This window comes from Cherax quadricarinatus, chromosome 43 (genome assembly GCF_038502225.1).
Source record: "Cherax quadricarinatus isolate ZL_2023a chromosome 43, ASM3850222v1, whole genome shotgun sequence".
Classification (NCBI taxonomy): domain Eukaryota; kingdom Metazoa; phylum Arthropoda; class Malacostraca; order Decapoda; family Parastacidae; genus Cherax; species Cherax quadricarinatus.
In genome coordinates this window covers 22818803-22836743 of record NC_091334.1, presented here as the reverse complement: position 1 = coordinate 22836743, position 17941 = coordinate 22818803, and the positions used below count along the sequence as shown (strand labels likewise).

General features: G+C 42.9%; 1 protein-coding gene across 7 annotated transcripts in view; it reads right to left on the bottom strand.

Moving 5' to 3' along the window:
• Positions 1-11955: 11955 nt before the first annotated feature.
• The window catches only part of Art1 (arginine methyltransferase 1), a 34676-nt gene continuing 28690 nt past the window's right edge, over positions 11956-17941 (bottom strand). For 5 of the 7 annotated variants that reach the window (XM_053784381.2, XM_053784376.2, XM_053784382.2 and 2 more), the window contains exons 8-10: positions 14003-14092; positions 13577-13792; positions 11956-12893 (exon numbers count right to left, since the gene is read on the bottom strand). In XM_053784381.2, coding sequence (XP_053640356.1) covers positions 13587-13792; positions 14003-14092 — 296 coding nt within the window. In that variant the 3' untranslated portion in view covers positions 11956-12893; positions 13577-13586. The remainder of the gene's footprint in view (positions 12894-13576; positions 13793-14002; positions 14093-17941) is intronic. The other 2 variants (XM_070093729.1, XM_053784377.2) reach the window with 1 other exon arrangement.

Sequence of the window (17941 nt, the reverse complement as noted above, 5' to 3'; positions counted from 1 at the left end):
TCCTCGGCTCCATCAGGACTTCGACCAAAACTTTTTAATATATTAGTTTCTCTGAACGTGTCCTCATTTTCCATCAGATGTGGAGACAAACAGACGAACACATTTTGAAGTTTGCCGAGTCCCTCTCTATAACTTTCCATCAATATAACTACCTTCCATTAATATAACTCTCCCTTCCATTGTACTCATAATTTAACAAGTGGGACCTTTTTATATTTACTTTTTACTGTATTTAACTCTAGAAATATGGTTGGCTGGTTAATAGGGTTTAAAGCCTATCGACTACACGAGGGTTATTAAGGCTGCGCCTACCTCTTCACTACCAGTCAAGAATTCTTTATTACCTAGAATAAAGTAGTATACCTTTAATTATACACTTCTCTGAATAATACTGAAACCAGGAGTATTATAGAGATTTGTGGACAGTATGTACGAGGTATATTTACGTAGAATTACTGGATCGTAGCATTTACTATCTAGAGCTTCCCGCTCTCGTTTTCTTGACCACTTCCACACTCATTCTCCTGCCATCGCAGTGTACACAGATGGCTCTAAGTCTTCTGACGGCGTCGGATTCGCAGCAGTGTTTCCGGACAGCGTTGTGCGAGGGCATTTACTATCTATCTTCGGCTAGCATTTTTACTGCTGAATTGTATGCCATTCTTGCAGCACTTATTCGTATCGCATCTATGCCTGTGTCATCATTTGTGGTTGTCTCAGACTACCTTAGTGCTCTACAGACTATACGGAAATTTGATACACCTCACCCCCTAGTTCTCCGTATCCAACTTTGGCTACGTTGTATCTCTACCAAGCATAGATATTGTTTTTTTGTTGGGTCCCTGGTCATGTTGACGTACAGGGCAATGAACAGGCAGACACTGCTGCGCGGTCAGCAGTACATGACCTACCAATTTCATATAGAGGTGTTCCATTTCCGGACTATTTTATTGCAATAGCTACCTACCTTCACACCCGTTGGCAACAACGTTGGTCAACTCTACTCGGTAACAAACTTCATTCTATTAAACCGAGCATAGGTTACTGGCCGCCGTCTTGTCATCAGTGCAGAGGTTAAGAGACTACTCTCTCCCACCTTCGCATTGGCCACACTCGTTTCACTCATGGGTATCTCATGGAGAGGAACCCTGTTCCTCTGTGAGAAGTGTCAAGTTCCAGTATCGATTAGCCACATTCTGTTAGACTGCCCTCTCTATCAACGAGCACGCAGAATTTACCTCCAACGTCGTCTCCGCTCTACTACTCTCTCTTTACCTTCCCTTCTTGCTGATGGACCCTCCTTTAATCCTAACTCTCTCATTGACTTCTTGACAACGACTGATTTACTCCACAAACTCTGATACCTTTCGCACTCCCCTCAGCACTTTCTACCTCAATCTCTTGCTGTCCTCTACCCTTTCACTATCCACTGCCCAGCTGTTCTCCGTAACCTATTACTCATCCATCTCCCTTTTGCCACCTGATACCCCCACTTCCTGCCCTGCAGCACTGTATAGGCCTTGTGGTTTAGCGTCTTCTTTTTTATTATAATAACTATCTAGTAAATATTTAAAGTCCACAAGGTTCATACAGCACAAACTGATATTAATTTCGCTTAATCAATGGGTCAGATGACCAAAAGTTCCAGCTGTGAGTCATCACATGACTAAGACACGCGTCAGGAAACACTTGTCCTGTTTCCTGATGAATTTTACTCACCCTAACCTGCAAATATTACTTTGTTTATATTATATTTCTCTGTGTATAGTGAAAGTGTGTGTACTTACGAATGGTATACATGTATACAAGTTTAATTCCAATAGGTCTATACAGAGATCAAAGTGGTCTTGCCACGGTACGGGTGGGGGTTGAACTCGCGGTGAGTCTTAAAACTACTTGATCTCTATGACATAACCTGTGTTCCCTAGTTACCCGTCTTGCCCCAACCCGTAGGACTGGTGTTGCGTCGCACTAGTCTTGCGGACCAGGCGAAGCTGTCATTAGGAGGGTCACATTTTCTTCAGTCACTTGATGGCTTAGCTGCTGTAGATGTCGTATGGTATTATTAACTGTACTTTGTCCCACCAACCTGTCACTAACACTAAAGTCTCAACGCTCATTACCTCTCTACAGAGCTATGCACTAGCTCCTCTTCAAGGGGGGCTCCTTGGCATGGTGAAGAGGCTCTTGGTCTGAGGAATTAGCCCTGTCGGTCTTCTTCCTCAGACCGAACCTAATCACCCCCCATTCTCCCCTCCCCTATCCCATCCTCCCGTTTTTCCATTCCTCCTCCTCCTCCTCCCCACCCCTCCCTTTTGCCCTTCCTCTTTTTGGCCTTTGTGATTTCTCCCACAGGCGCGCTAGTTCCTAGTTAGGGGAAAGGACACCAGGGTCCATCCCATTCCGTTGAGGTTCTTGGCGGTGGCGTAGTTTGCCGTGGAATCTGGATTGCCTGGGGATGTCCCGATCCCTCTCCAGTATCCCGGAGTAGCTTTGGGTGTCTTTCGGGCGACGGGTGTATCTCTGGAAGCCACCTTTCGGATTCCGGGGGTGGTGGCCGAAGGAGGTATGCTTTGTGGCAGATATCCGGCCGCCCTCTCTTTTGTCCACCAAGGTAGCTCGGCAGATGTGAGGTTGCTATCCCGGATTGCTGGTTTACTGGCATGAAGGGTAGGGTATGGCACGGGTTCCATGCTGCATCTGCGCTACTAGCGGTGCTGAGGTCCTCTTGGGTGCGGAGGGAGATTTCCGGCCCTTTCATTCCTCCTGGGAACTATTCCTCCCCGCTCCCCCCTTTTTTTATTCTTTTTTTTATTTTTATTTTCTTTTCTTCTTTTTTCTTCTTAAAAACAAAAAGCAAAGGAGTAACCTAACCATGGAGAACCCAATCCATGAACCCACTACCCCCGGGCCCCTTCTTGATACCTCACCCCATTCTGACCCTGCCTTGTGTTTAGACCACTCTTCGGACACTCCTGATGCCCCTGTACCTCTTGCTGGTGCTGTTTCCTCACCCGCTTCAGGTACCGGGGCTTCGACTGACTCCTTCGATTTGTCTGAACTCCGCTCTCCTTTGACTATGCTTCCGGCTTCTCCCTCTACGGTACGGCAATTTTCGAATCGCCCGCCTATTTCACGCCGGACCAACTCCGGTCCTACTCCTAAACGCCAACGTCAATCTCCTGATGATGCTCCTTCGTTACCTTCCCATTCTACTCAGAAAAGACCAACACGTCAAGCACTCCCTCTCCACGCTCAGTTTCGGACCACACAATGGACTAAATTCTTTACTGTAAGACCGACTTCTTCTTCTGCCTACCTTTCTGACCATAGTATTGGCAGAGCGCTCCTGCGTCATGTTGGTAGAGATATTTCATTTCATGCTCTCAAGAGCGGTACGCGCATCGTCACTGTCCAGAATGCTACCCAAGCTCATGATCTTTCTCTCCTTTCGAATATCGATACTACTCCTATCACTATTGAAAAACATCTTTCTCTCAATTCTTGTAGTGGTACTGTCATTCTGCCCCCATACCATAGTCCAACAGAATTTCCAGTCATGTGGCAATGACATTTTTGAACAGCTGGAACTCCAGGATCTCCCAATCCTCAAAGTAGACACTTATGTCCTTCCTGCCTGGGGGCGGAGACGTTACCCTTGCAATGTGGCTCGTTTAACTTTTGACAGCCGAGAACTCCCGTCCTCTGTATATGTCGCGGGACATCGGTTACAAGTTCGAAAGGTGATACCTACACCGCAACAATGTAGAAATTGCTGGCGTTTTGGTCACCCAGCGAAATATTGCAGATCTATGGCCGAATGCCCAGTCTGTGGTGCCGACGACAATTCTAATACATCTTGCAGTCAACCTCCATCTTGCCTTAATTGTAATGAAGCTCACCCATCGTACTCCCGCCGTTGCCAGGTCTACTTAAATGAACGTGAAATCCGTTGCCTCAAAGAGGCAGGTCTCGCTTATGCTATGGCAGTTACTCATCTCAGCCTCCAAGGGAGACTACCCCGTGTTTCTTATTCTCGTGTTTCCAAACATCCCCCCACTTCTGGGGTCCCATCTCCTGCAGCCTCCTCTGTTGTTACCCCTCCCATAGCCACTCCGGCATCTAATCCTTTTGCTGTCCTTGGCTCTGACGTCCCAACTACAACTCAGTCTGTTCTCACATCTTCGCGTCCTTCCACACAAGCCCCAGTATCGACAAGACCTCGTACGACACCTAATACCAATCGCCCCTCTACTTCTCAGAAGTCCAAAAAATCCACATTGCTCAAATCTTCTTTGCCCCTTCCTTCCCTTCTTCCACCTCCACACTTTACCTTTCCAGTCTCTGTACCTAGTTCTTCCCCTCTCTCTGGCTCTATTACAAGTGTGGAGATTCACCCTCCTCCTCGTACTATGCCTTCCACCCCCGTCCCCTCCCAAGTTTCTCCCTCTTCTGCCACCTCCCAGGTTTCTGCCTCTTCGGTCCCCCCCCCACACTTCATCTCCAGTCCCTTACACTCTTCCCTCCCCCTCTACTTTGGTACAGTCCATTACTGTCCCAATCTTTACTCACCCTCCTCCTTCCATCTCCAATATGGTCTCCCATACATCTTTGAATTCAGAAACACTTGAAGCCATTTCAGAATATATTGCAGAGACTAAACCTTCAATGGACACTGATTCACCTCCTGTTCCTTCTCTTCCCTCTCCTCCATCTTCACAACCCCATTCTTCGCAACGCTCCGTTCCTTCGCTACTTGAACGTCTTCCAATGCTACCACACGTTGACTTTTCTAACCCCTCTAGTCCGTAGGTGCCTTTACCTACAGATTCCTGGTATTTTCTTCATCGCCAATCATGGCCTATTTACAGTGGAATATCTGTGGCCTCAGGGGTAATCGGGGTGAGCTTCAGATGTTGCTTTCCAGGTTTTCCCCTGTTGGTGCTTGCTTACAAGAACCAAAATTACACTCGGCTGTTTTCCAACCTATCTCAGGCTATAATTTATTGTATTCTTCGGATCCTTTCTCAGATGGGACCTTTAATGAAAGTGCCCTTCTTCTACGCAATGATATTCCGTACTGTCAACTATTTGTCCATACCTCGCTGCATTACACCGCAGCCCGTATCCACTTGAATAAGTGGTTTACAATATGTTCTTTATATCTCTCTCCTTCTCGAGCATTTTATATCCCAGACTTTGCCTTTCTTGTTTCATCCTTACCACCACCACTTCTGTTACTTGGTGATTTTAATGCCCACCATTTCCTCTGGGGGAGGGTCTCATTGTGACTCACATGGCATCCAGTTGGAGGCTTTTCTCGCCTCTCACCCCCTCCATGTTTTAAATACGGGTACTCCCACCCATTTTGATCCTCGTACTCATACTCTCTCTTGCATCTATCTATCAGTCTGCTCTTCCTCCACTGCACTAGACTTCACCTGGTCTGTTCTACCGGACTTACATGACAGCGATCATTTTCCGATCATTCTTACTTCTTCCTATTCACCACCTTTCCGTAGCCCTCGCTGGCAATTTGATCGGGCAAATTGGGATCTTTACTCACACCTCACTGCTTTTAGTGAGGTTCCTTCTTCATCCTCCATTGATGAGCTCCTACACATCTTCTCGACGTCAGTTTATACCGCAGCTTCTCATTCTATACCCCAAACCTCAGGCAGGCATTCTCAGAAGTGCGTGCCTTGGTGGTCTCCTGCTTGTGCTCGTGCAGTACGTTTGAAACGTGCTGCATGGGGCAGGTACCAGTACAACAGAACCGCTGAGAGACTTCTTGATTTTAAGCAGAAGCGTGCGATCGCTCGCCGTGTCATCCGTGAAGCTAAAAGCACTTGTTGGCGAGACTATGTTTCCACCATCACCTCTGCTTCTTCTATGAGTGCAGTCTGGAAAAAAGTGAGGAAATTGAGTGGTAAATACTCTCCTGACCCGGCTCCTGTTCTACGGGTCGCTGGTGTTGATGTAGCAAACCCTCTCGACGTTGCCATTGAACTTGGCACACATCTGGTCCGTATTTCCCGAGGGCTCCATCTATGCCCCTCGTTTCTTTCCTCAAAGTCTGCCAGAGAGTTAGTACCCTTGGACTTTTCTTCTCTCAGAGAAGAACAGTATAATGTGCCTTTTACACTTCAAGAACTGGAGGCAACGCTCTCAGCTTGCTGATCAACGGCAGCTGGGCCTGACGACATTCATATTCGTATGTTACAACATTTACATCGGTCAGCCCTTGTAGTCCTCTTACACCTCTTCAATCTTATTTGGGCACAAGGAGTTCTTCCCCAGCTGTGGAAATCTGCCATTGTTCTCCCTTTCCGCAAACCGGGTACTACAGGACATGATGCCTCCCACTATCGTCCCATTGCTCTTACTAGTGCAGTTTGCAAAGTGATGGAACGTCTCGTAAATCGACGTTTAATGTATTTAGAGACACACAACAGTCTCTCCGCTAGTCAATATGGCTTTCGTAAGGGTCGTTCTACCATAGACCCCTTACTACGCTTGGATACGTATGTTCGTAATGCCTTTGCGAATAATCACTCAGTTATTGCCATATTTTTTGACCTTGAGAAGGCATATGACACAACTTGGAGGTATAATATTTTGGCCCAGGCCCATTCCTTAGGCCTCCGAGGCAATCTACCATCCTTCCTTAAGAACTTTTTAACTGACAGACATTTCCGTGTTCGAGTCAATAATGTTCTTTCCCTGGACTTCGTCCAAGCTGAAGGTGTCCCTCAGGGATGTGTTCTAAGCACAACACTTTTTCTCCTTGCTATAAATGATTTGGCCTCTGTTCTTCCACCCAATATTTGGTCATCACTCTATGTTGATGACTTCGCTATTGCTTGTGCAGGCGCTGACTGTCATCTTATTGCAGTTTCTCTCCAGCATGCGGTCGACCGTGTTTCCACTTGGGCCACCACGCATGGGTTTAAATTTTCAAGTACCAAAACTCACCAAATTACTTTCACTAGACGCTCTGTTATCTCCGATCATCCTTTGTATCTCTACGGCTCCCTTATCCCCGAACGTGATACAGTCAGGTTTCTAGGCCTTCTCTTTGACCGTAGGTTATCCTGGAAACCTCACATTACCTCTCTGAAGGCAACTTGTCACAGCCGGCTAAACCTTCTTAAAACCCTTGCTCATCTTTCCTGGGGAGCTGATCGTCGAACTCTGCTTCGCCTACATTCAGCCCTCGTTTTATCGAAACTCGATTATGGTGACCAGATTTATTCCGCGGCCTCTCCTGCTACTCTCTCTAGCCTTAACTCTATCCATCACCAAGGATTACATTTGTGCCTTGGTGCTTTTCGCTCTTCCCCTGTTGAGAGCCTCTATACAGAAGCGAATGTTCCATCCTTGTCTGATCGCCGTGATGCCCATTGCCTTCGCTACTATGTACGCTCTCACGATCTACACAATCCTTCCATTTATAGAATGGTCACCGATATTAGTAGACATTCTTTATTCGTTCGCCGCCCATTTGCTCCGTCCCTTTTCTCTTCGCCTACATTCACTCGTCTTCCCTTCAGTTACCACCTTTATATGTTCATGTAGCATCTCACTTTTCCCTACCCCCCTGGGAAGTTCCAGCTGTTCGGGTCTGTTTTTTCTCACTCCCTTGCTCGAAAGCTCAACTGCCTACAGTGGCTTCCCGCTCTCTTTTTCTTGATCACTTCCACTCCCATTCTCATGCCACCGCTGTGTACACAGATGGCTCTAAGTCTTCAGACGGCGTCGGATTCGCAGCAGTGTTTCCGGACAGCGTCGTGCGGGGGCATTTACTATCTTCAGCTAGCATTTTTACTGCTGAACTGTATGCCATTCTTGCAGCACTTATTCGTATCGCATCTATGCCTGTGTCCTGTATAGCCCTTGTGGCTTAGCGCTTCTTTTTGATTATAATAATAATATGCCTGTGTCATCATTTGTAGTAGTCTCAGACTCCCTTAGTGCTCTACAGGCTATACGAAAATTTGATACATCTCATCCCCTAGTTCTCTGTATCCAACTTTGGCTACGCCGTATCTCTACCAAACATATTGTTTTTTGTTGGGTCCCTGGTCATGTCGACATACAGGGCAATGAACAGGCAGACACTGATGCGCGGTCAGCAGTACATGACCTACCAATTTCCTATCGAGGTGTTCCATTTCTGGACTATTTTGCTGCAATAGCTACCCACCTTCGCACCCGTTGGCAACAACGTTGATCAACTCTGCTCGGTAACAAACTTCATTCTATTAAACCGAGCATAGGTTACTGGCCGTCTTCTTGTCATCAGTGCCGAGGTTGGGAGACCACTCTCTCCCGCCTTCGCATTGGCCACACTCGTCTTACTCATGGGTATCTCATGGAGAGGCACCCTGTTCCTCTCTGTGAGCAGTGTCAAGTTCCAGTATCGATTAGCCACATTCTGTTAGACTGCCCTCTCTATCAACGAGCACGCAGAATTTACCTCCGTCGTCTTCGTTCTACTACTCTCTCTTTACCTTGCCTTCTTGCTGATGGACCCTCCTTTAATCCTGACTCTCTCATTGACTTCTTGGCAACGACTAATTTACTCCACAAACTCTGATGATACTTTTCGCACTCCCCTCAGCCCTTTCTAGTTCAGTCTCTTGCTGCCCTTTACCCTTTCACCATCCACTACCCTGCTGTTACCCGTAACCTATTACTCATCCATCTCCCTTTTGCCACCTGATGCCCTCGCTTCCTTCCTGCCCTGCAGCGCTGTATAGTCCTTGTGGCTTAGCGCTTCTTTTTTTATTATAATAATAATATGCACTAGCTCACACATCTTTGCCTTAGTGTTCATTGGTCACATTGATTTTTTTTTTTTTTTACTTTTCGTAATTGCTTCATTGTTAATGTTCCAAATTTTTATTACTGTAACAAAGATGTATTTTACAAGTATCATTATCCGTGTAATTTTCCCTGTTCATTTATTTTTTCTATTTTTGTTTTCCACAGGGAGACCATGATACGCCTTCCTCACCACGGAGCTCAGTGTCCCTCGAAGAGATCTCATAAGAAAATACACCTCTTGTGGATTCCAGTGTGCCATGCACAAGATATTGTAGTCCAAGTTATTGCACAGCTAAATTTATGTATAATTACATTAGGACTTGATGTGCTGTTGGAGTGAGCATGGTAACATTTATGAAGGGATTCAGGAAAACCGGCAGGCCGGACTTGAGTCCTGGACTCTGAAGGGTGTTGATGCTGCATTTTTATAACTAGTGTAAGTGCACCTCTGGCAAGACAGTGATGGAGTGAATAATGGTTAATTTTTCTTTTTCAGGCCACCCTACCTTGGTGGAAAATGGCCGATGTGTTGAAAAATAGCTGAACCCATATGGATAATTTAGCACGACAGGGACTGGTGAAATATGGTATTTATTTTCATTAGATCAGGTTTGATCCAAGGAAGGAAAGGTTAGCTCTACTTATTTGGACCAAGAGTACTTTACCAGCACTAAGGTACCCCTCCTGAATGGTGGTAAAGGGAAGGGATGCAGGTTATGATTATATTTTTGAGGATGTGCTAGACCCATATAAATCACAGGGAATGGAAGGCAATCAAGTTTGATCCAAGGAGATAAGTACAATTCCTTAGTCCCTCAGTATTAAGGAATGACTCTCAAGGGAAGAAACTGGTGTTGGGAGGACATAAAAAAGCAAGATATGTACAACTGAAAGCAAGGAGGAAAACAGGAATTAATAAAGGGGATGTAAATAGCGTGCTAAAAATATCTAACATAGACAAGACTCGCAGCAATGACTAGATTGGATGGATGTAGGAAAGCACTGGTTTGGTAATAGTTGTGGATGAGTGGAACAAACTCCAGAGTACCGTCATTGATGCTAAGACGTGTAGTTTTAAAAATAGGTTGGATAAATACACGAGTGAGTGAGAGTTGGACCCGACTAGCTTGGGCTACTAGGTCGGGTGCAGTGCTCCTCCCTTAAGTGACTTGTCTGACCTCACTAGGTCAAGGCATTGGCCAGGTGGTCTGTTGCAGACTTCCTTCTTGTGTTCTTAAGTGTATTCAGCTGAAGAAAAGGATCCCCGAGTTCAGTGCATTATTTCTTACAGATAATTGTAATATCCCCTGGGAAATGGGAAGTAATCAATTTGATCCATGGAAGTAAAGGAATTTCCTGAGCAATAGGCCATCCAAGGTAAGCGATTGCAGAAGACAGGGTATTAAAACAAAAAGCCTGTAGTGAAATGCGAACCAAGGAGTCCAAGGTCTTAGAGGCAGTGGGTGCACTAACCCTAAAGGTGTAATGAAAGTGACAGGCACAGCATGCATGTCTGTCTGTCCTCTCGAGGGAGGTTCCTTGATGCTGGTGAGGGGCTCTTGATCTAGGGAATTTAATCTCTTCTCCAGTTCCCTGAATTGAGCCAAATACCCCCCCTCCCCTCCATATATGTATAATCCTTACGGCTGTAGCTGCCATGATTACAATGTCTTTCAGTAGTTTAGGCATCAGAGCCATGGTCTGTCCCTTTGCTGGCAGCCACTGCAGTCTTGCCAGAAGTGTGCTGACATCAGAGTTCAGATAACCATCCAAAGTATGATACTCTTACCACTCCAGTGCAGTTACTGCCCTTCCCAAATCCTGCTAACTGGTTTCCCTCAACCCCTTCATGTGTTAATGTTCACACTAGCAGCACATCTACTAAAGACCTCGCCTCCATTCTCTGAACATGCTCACACAAAGCTTGATAGATACTAAAGCCAAGCCTCAACCCCCCCCCCCCCTTTAACCTTTGGTGGAACATTCCCTCCCTCCACCCCAGATTTTATACATGGTAATGACTTCTTGGGGGGGGGGGGGAGGACTCCTCTCCATCCTCACTAAATGCCTAGGCCACCTCAACCCTCCTAATTATAGATTACAGTGAATCCTCTAACACACTAATTATTATAATCAAAAAGAAGCGCTAAGCCACAAGGACTATACAGCAATCTAACACACTAAGGGGAAGAGGGTGTACATTATTGTCCTAGATTCCGAATTACTTTTCATGAACCTAAAGTTTGAATCGGTTGACTTGGTTCACTGATTAATACTACTACCAGACACTAGGAAAACAGCACTGTAAACAGTACTCGTATACTCTACATGTACCATCCGACTTATGACCTGCTCGATATAAGACTACTATTGCTTATGACCATACTGTTTACAGCTTAATTTGTTTTGTATGCAAATAAACAAGTTTGTGTTGCACACAGTCTTTCTCTTAAACCTTACAGTATTAACAGCATAAGGTTTGACTCACGACCAATTGGTTGGGACCAATCTTGGTCGTAAGTCAGATGGTACTTGTAAAAAAAAAAAAAAAAAAAAGTTGAAATTATTTCTAAACAATAATTACCGTACGTGTACTGTACAGTAACCTCACCTTTTGTGGTTGAGAGATGTGTAACCTCTATTCATTCCTCAAGGTCATTCCTTGCATAACCTGCCATACTCTACTATTTCAAGTTTAACACTGAGAACCACAAGTTTCCTCTTGGTGGCACCACCACCACTTGCACTTAATAAATAGGTCCTGGATATTGCATGTACAGCACAAACGTCAGAATCAATGGACTATATATTTTTGCTACAATCTGGAATCTAGACTTTCCATTTTGTTTGATTCCAAAGTTTGTCTGGCCAGTTTTTTGTCATTTCTGAAATCCATTAAATAGGAATCAGTTAGGAGGTTTTAATGGTGACCCCCCACACCATCCTAACTTCTATGCCCAGACTACTATACATAATTATTAAAAATCAATTGATTTGGCAAATTTACTAATTAGGTTTGAAAAAACTGCTGGTTACTTAATTCATGTTGAAAGTATTTTTTTTGTGTAATAATGAAAGTCATACAGCATTGCAGGGAAACATTTCTATCTACAATTAAACTCCCTATCTCTTATTTTTTTTTATTGCCATCTGTAAAAATAATTCGAACAACATACAAGATACCCACTCTAACCTGGTACAACAATTCAAGTCCTCAAACCAAGGACTAGAACTTCTGGCAAACTTTTCTAGAATCTTTACTGTAGGTTCTTGGTACATACAAAAGACATACTGTATGCTTAAGACATTATTAAACAAATACTGTATTTGTAACTAAGTACAGTACTATTAAGAGATTAAAGTGATAAAATTATTAATGAACATTTTTAAATTTGACTTCTTTCGTAAGTTCTTTTCCACCAGCTCGCCTTGTAGCTGAACAAATAGACAAATGATCGATCAACAATATTCTTACCATGTGATGGTACACAGCAATTTTCTTCGTTAGCCCAGTAAAAGTCCACAATATCTAACATACCAGTGGATTTCCAATTAATTTTCTTACATCATTTTCTTTAATATCACCATCACTACACCACAATTGTTCTTACTCTTTGCTGAGGACTTGCACCAACAAATAATGACACCAGAGTGTTACTGGCCACAGCCTACATGGGAGGGAGAGTTCACGAGTCTTTGCTCAATCCTCTTACACTGGAGAGGCAAGAGTATTATGCTCATCTACCATTTTCATTTTAATACTGCCACTGGTAGAGAGGCAGAGTCTACCGCTCATCCATTAACAGAGCACACAACTTGGTAAGGTCACTCCACCAGTTGGGGTACAGTTCTAAAAACTGGTCATGACTGCACTGTCACAAGTGTCCGTACAAGATGTGCCACAAGCTGTTTCAAGGTCCCATTAGGCCTTGCAAACACAAAATTACACAAAACTCTGTTGCCTCATTTAAGGAAGCAATTCCTAGATTTGTAGAGAACCTAACGACTAAGTCAACTTGCGGCATTATCGTGGACGACCATCTGATGGACGTAGCAAGAATCAGCTGAAAAGAGAAAGTTAATCAGAAATGCACATCGAATAATTATCAATACAAAATATGCAAGGTAATGCAAAATAATCACAATGTGCATGGGATGACAAAAGTATACCCTGATATGCATTTCATTTTCTGTTTTCTCCTCAGCCAAGTTTTGTTATGATCTCTACATGAAACTAACAAAAGAAAGTAGAGCATCAAGCCTATGTTCAGAATGAGCTAGAAAGAGCAAAGAGTATAGAACGAGATGAGATGTGATCACAAAATATTATCAAAGTATACCTTAGAAGAGTTTCGAGAGTTTCACTACTCTCAGAGCCCAGCCATGGGCCAGGCTCGTAGACAAGAATAAGTTATCTTTACCAGATATGCTTAAAAAAACAAGGTAGCTTGGTTGGGAATTGTACACCAAGCGAGCCATGGGAATATCAGGAAGCATTTCATCTGTGTTAAATAAGTGAAATGAATTCAGAAATAAAGAAAATTTCATGTAATGATTAAAAATTAGGTATGAAATGACTATTACATCAGTTGGTCTAGAGTTAAGAGGCGAGACTGGAACTGGAGCTCACCCTGCAACCTCATATGGGTAGTAGTTACAACTAGTTTAAATATAGAATCATACTATTAGACTTTTTATCATCGTCATTATTCCACATTTATGAGTATGAATCATTGTAAAATCTTACCTAAAACGACTTAACGCATTTTATATTTATGAGATTCCTGACAATCTGAAAGTTCACCATGGAATTCCATTTCAATGTGAAAGTCAAGGTCACGATTGTTACGCTCATTGGGCTTCATCGTGAAGGTGCCAAAGATTTCCTCCCCGTGTTTCACAGTCAAATAATCATCAAAATAAAAGACTGTCTGCTTCCAGTGAGTATACCGTGCCTCAGGGGCTGAAATAAATAATGTTTAAAATTAATCATATGTGGTGATACAATACTATATGTAAAGTGTTCAATAAATTTTTTTTTTACTCAAAGGGGAAAACAACTGCAATGCTAAATAACTTTTCCCTTCAAAAATAGTATAAGTACCTTTTTAATATGTCAGTGAATAAAAGTTGGAATGATACTCTTAAATATTTGTTGTACAAGAGTGATTACCTGTTGAGAAACCAGTCCTTTTGTGACACTTAGAGAATTCAATATTGAAGTATGTGATGAGGGCGTGCACATAGTCATTCCTCCGCACCTGTAAATAAACTGTTGGGTGAGCTTTCATCCCGTAATGCCAAAAATGTATACTCTACTAATAAAAGGCAAGGAGGAATAACATCTTGTAGGAGTGAGGAAGAGCCAGTTGTGAGTGTGGGGGAAGTTCGTGAGGCAGTAGGTAAAATGAAAGGGGGTAAGGCAGCCGGGATTGATGGGATAAAGATAGAAATGTTAAAAGCAGGTGGGGATATAGTTTTGGAGTGGTTGGTGCAATTATTTAATAAATGTATGGAAGAGGGTAAGGTACCTAGGGATTGGCAGAGAGCATGCATAGTTCCTTTGTATAAAGGCAAAGGGGACAAAAGAGAGTGCAAAAATTATAGGGGGATAAGTCTGTTGAGTGTACCTGGTAAAGTGTATGGTAGAGTTATAATTGAAAGAATTAAGAGTAAGACGGAGAATAGGATAGCAGATGAACAAGGAGGCTTTAGGAAAGGTAGGGGGTGTGTGGACCAGGTGTTTACAGTGAAACATATAAGTGAACAGTATTTAGATAAGGCTAAAGAGGTCTTTGTGGCATTTATGGATTTGGAAAAGGCGTATGACAGGGTGGATAGGGGGGCAATGTGGCAGATGTTGCAAGTGTATGGTGTAGGAGGTAGGTTACTGAAAGCAGTGAAGAGTTTTTACGAGGATAGTGAGGCTCAAGTTAGAGTATGTAGGAAAGAGGGAAATTATTTCCCAGTAAAAGTAGGCCTTAGACAAGGATGTGTGATGTCACCGTGGTTGTTTAATATATTTATAGATGGGGTTGTAAGAGAAGTAAATGCGAGGGTCTTGGCAAGAGGCATGGAGTTAAAAGATAAAGAATCACACACAAAGTGGGAGTTGTCACAGCTGCTCTTTGCTGATGACACTGTGCTCTTGGGAGATTCTGAAGAGAAGTTGCAGAGATTGGTGGATGAATTTGGTAGGGTGTGCAAAAGAAGAAAATTAAAGGTGAATACAGGAAAGAGTAAGGTTATGAGGATAACAAAAAGATTAGGTGATGAAAGATTGAATATCAGATTGGAGGGAGAGAGTATGGAGGAGGTGAACGTATTCAGATATTTGGGAGTGTACGTGTCAGCGGATGGGTCTATGAAAGATGAGGTGAATCATAGAATTGATGAGGGAAAAAGAGTGAGTGGTGCACTTAGGAGTCTGTGGAGACAAAGAACTTTGTCCTTGGAGGCAAAGAGGGGAATGTATGAGAGTATAGTTTTACCAACGCTCTTATATGGGTGTGAAGCGTGGGTGATGAATGTTGCAGCGAGGAGAAGGCTGGAGGCAGTGGAGATGTCGTGTCTGAGGGCAATGTGTGGTGTGAATATAATGCAGAGAATTCGTAGTTTGGAAGTTAGGAGGAGGTGCGGGATTACCAAAACTGTTGTCCAGAGGGCTGAGGAAGGGTTGTTGAGGTGGTTCGGACATGTAGAGAGAATGGAGCGAAACAGAATGACTTCAAGAGTGTATCAGTCTGTAGTGGAAGGAAGGCGGGGTAGGGGTCGGCCTAGGAAGGGTTGGAGGGAGGGGGTAAAGGAGGTTTTGTGTGCGAGGGGCTTGGACTTCCAGCAGGCATGCGTGAGCGTGTTTGATAGGAGTGAATGGAGACAAATGGTTTTTAATACTTGACGTGCTGTTGGAGTGTGAGCAAAGTAACATTTATGAAGGGATTCAGGGAAACCGGCAGGCCGGACTTGAGTCCTGGAGATGGGAAGTACAGTGCCTGCACTCTGAAGGAGGGGTATTAATGTTGCAGTTTAAAAACTGTAGTGTAAAGCACCCTTCTGGCAAGACAGTGATGGAGTGAATGATGGTGAAAGTTTTTCTTTTTCGGGCCACCCTGCCTTGGTGGGAATCAGCCAGTGTGATAATAAAATAAAATAAAATAAAAGGCATAACACTCACAAGTGGTAAAGACATACCTAATGGTATGTTCTGTCTGTGACCAGTGAGGACTTTATTGGTATGTTCTGTCCACCAGAGCACTATCAAGTACATGACATAACTACATATTGTGATCGCCTGTTGAGTATGTTAGCAATTGTTAGTGAAGTGTGGATAAAAGGTTGTTAAATGAGAAAATTGCATGGGCAAGTTCTGCTCTATTGAAATGGCAGGTGGCCCAAATGTACCATATTAATTAGCTCAACACACTTCTGTAGCAAAAAGAAATTAAAATTTACATGTCACTTAGCGTGCAGTAGGGCCCCGCTTTACGGAGTTTCGCTTTACGGCATTCCGCTAATACGGTCATTTCAAATTATGACCAAAACTCGCTATATGGCCCCACCCCCCCACCTGACTAATATGGTCACCGCGCCCCACCCGGTTTGTTTACATTCTCTGAGATCCGTAAGCACTAAGTGTCTCCATTTTGTCTGAAAACTCCAAAACTTCAAGTGTTTTTAAAAGTTATTTCATATTTATATATACTGTGATAATTATACTTATGTATACCTGTACCTAAATAAACTTACATACTGTACTAGGATGCAGGTACATATTAAAATCAGTAAGTCTCTTATATCTTGAGACGTCATATTAGTAATGATGATAATAATCACCGAGTCTCATTAAATGTCGTATATTACATTAATATACACATTCATTAATCCATCCATATTTTTTTTTCAAAATTATATAATAAACATGATACATAACATATAAAGATGATAAATACACCCCACAAGAGAATAAATAAATACGAGATGTGGTAGCCAGATAACTTGTACAAGTGATGGCAAGAACAACATTTTCTCTAATCTAACATAAGAGAAAATGTGTTACTGGGGGTAACTGTAGAAAATTATTCCTTTTGTATGTATGGACGTAAGTTTATTCAGGTATACACAAATACAGTTACATAGATTATCATACATAACAGTATGTGTGTAGAGAACCTAGGATAACCCAAAAAAGTCAGAGTGACTTATTTCCATTGCCTTCACTCAGAGCATCATTTCTTCTCAAAACGATGTTACATGAGAATGGGAGTGTTCTTTATTTATTCTACCGTATCAATGTAGACACAACTTGTATACAATGTAACTTGTACACAAACCAGACGTGTACACTTTGTTGTTTACAAAATTTACCTTCGCCTGGTTTGTTTACATAACTCTGCGTCTGTTCTCCCTCATGCACTCATTCTTTCTCTCTCTCATTTATTCGTCTTATCTCATTTACTTACTCCTGACCCTACATGAAGACTACAAATATTTTAAGGTAAGTAATGAGTGAACTGTATATACATTTTATTGCTCTGGGATGCTTAAATATCATAGAATAGTATGTGTGGGTGGATGGGATGGGTTGGCCTGGTATGGTAGCCCGGCTGACTACCATACATACCACACTTGATTTTTTACAATAAATACTACTCATCTCACCCTAGATTAAGACTACAAATATTTTAAGGTAAGTAATGAGTAAACTGTATATGCATTTTATCACTCTGGGATGCTTAAATGTAATAGAATATTATGTGGCCTGGTATGGTAGCCCGGCTGACTACCATACATACCACACTTGATTTCTTACAATAAATACTACTTGTCTCACCCTAGATTAAGACTATAAATATTTTAAGGTAAGTAATGAGTGCACTATGTGTGTATTGTACTTTTTTATTGTTTTTTGATGCCTAGTTCTATTGCTAACTTAATATATGTTAGTGTAAACTTGTTATCTAGTAGTTGTATGCATTTATAAGTGGAAAAAAAAAAGGGTGTTCCACTTTACGGCGGTAGCCTGGAACCTAACCTGCCGTATAAGTGGAGGCCTACTGTATTTCAATTTTGCGACCCCAACATCAGCATTGCAATATCAAAAAATTTAAAATGG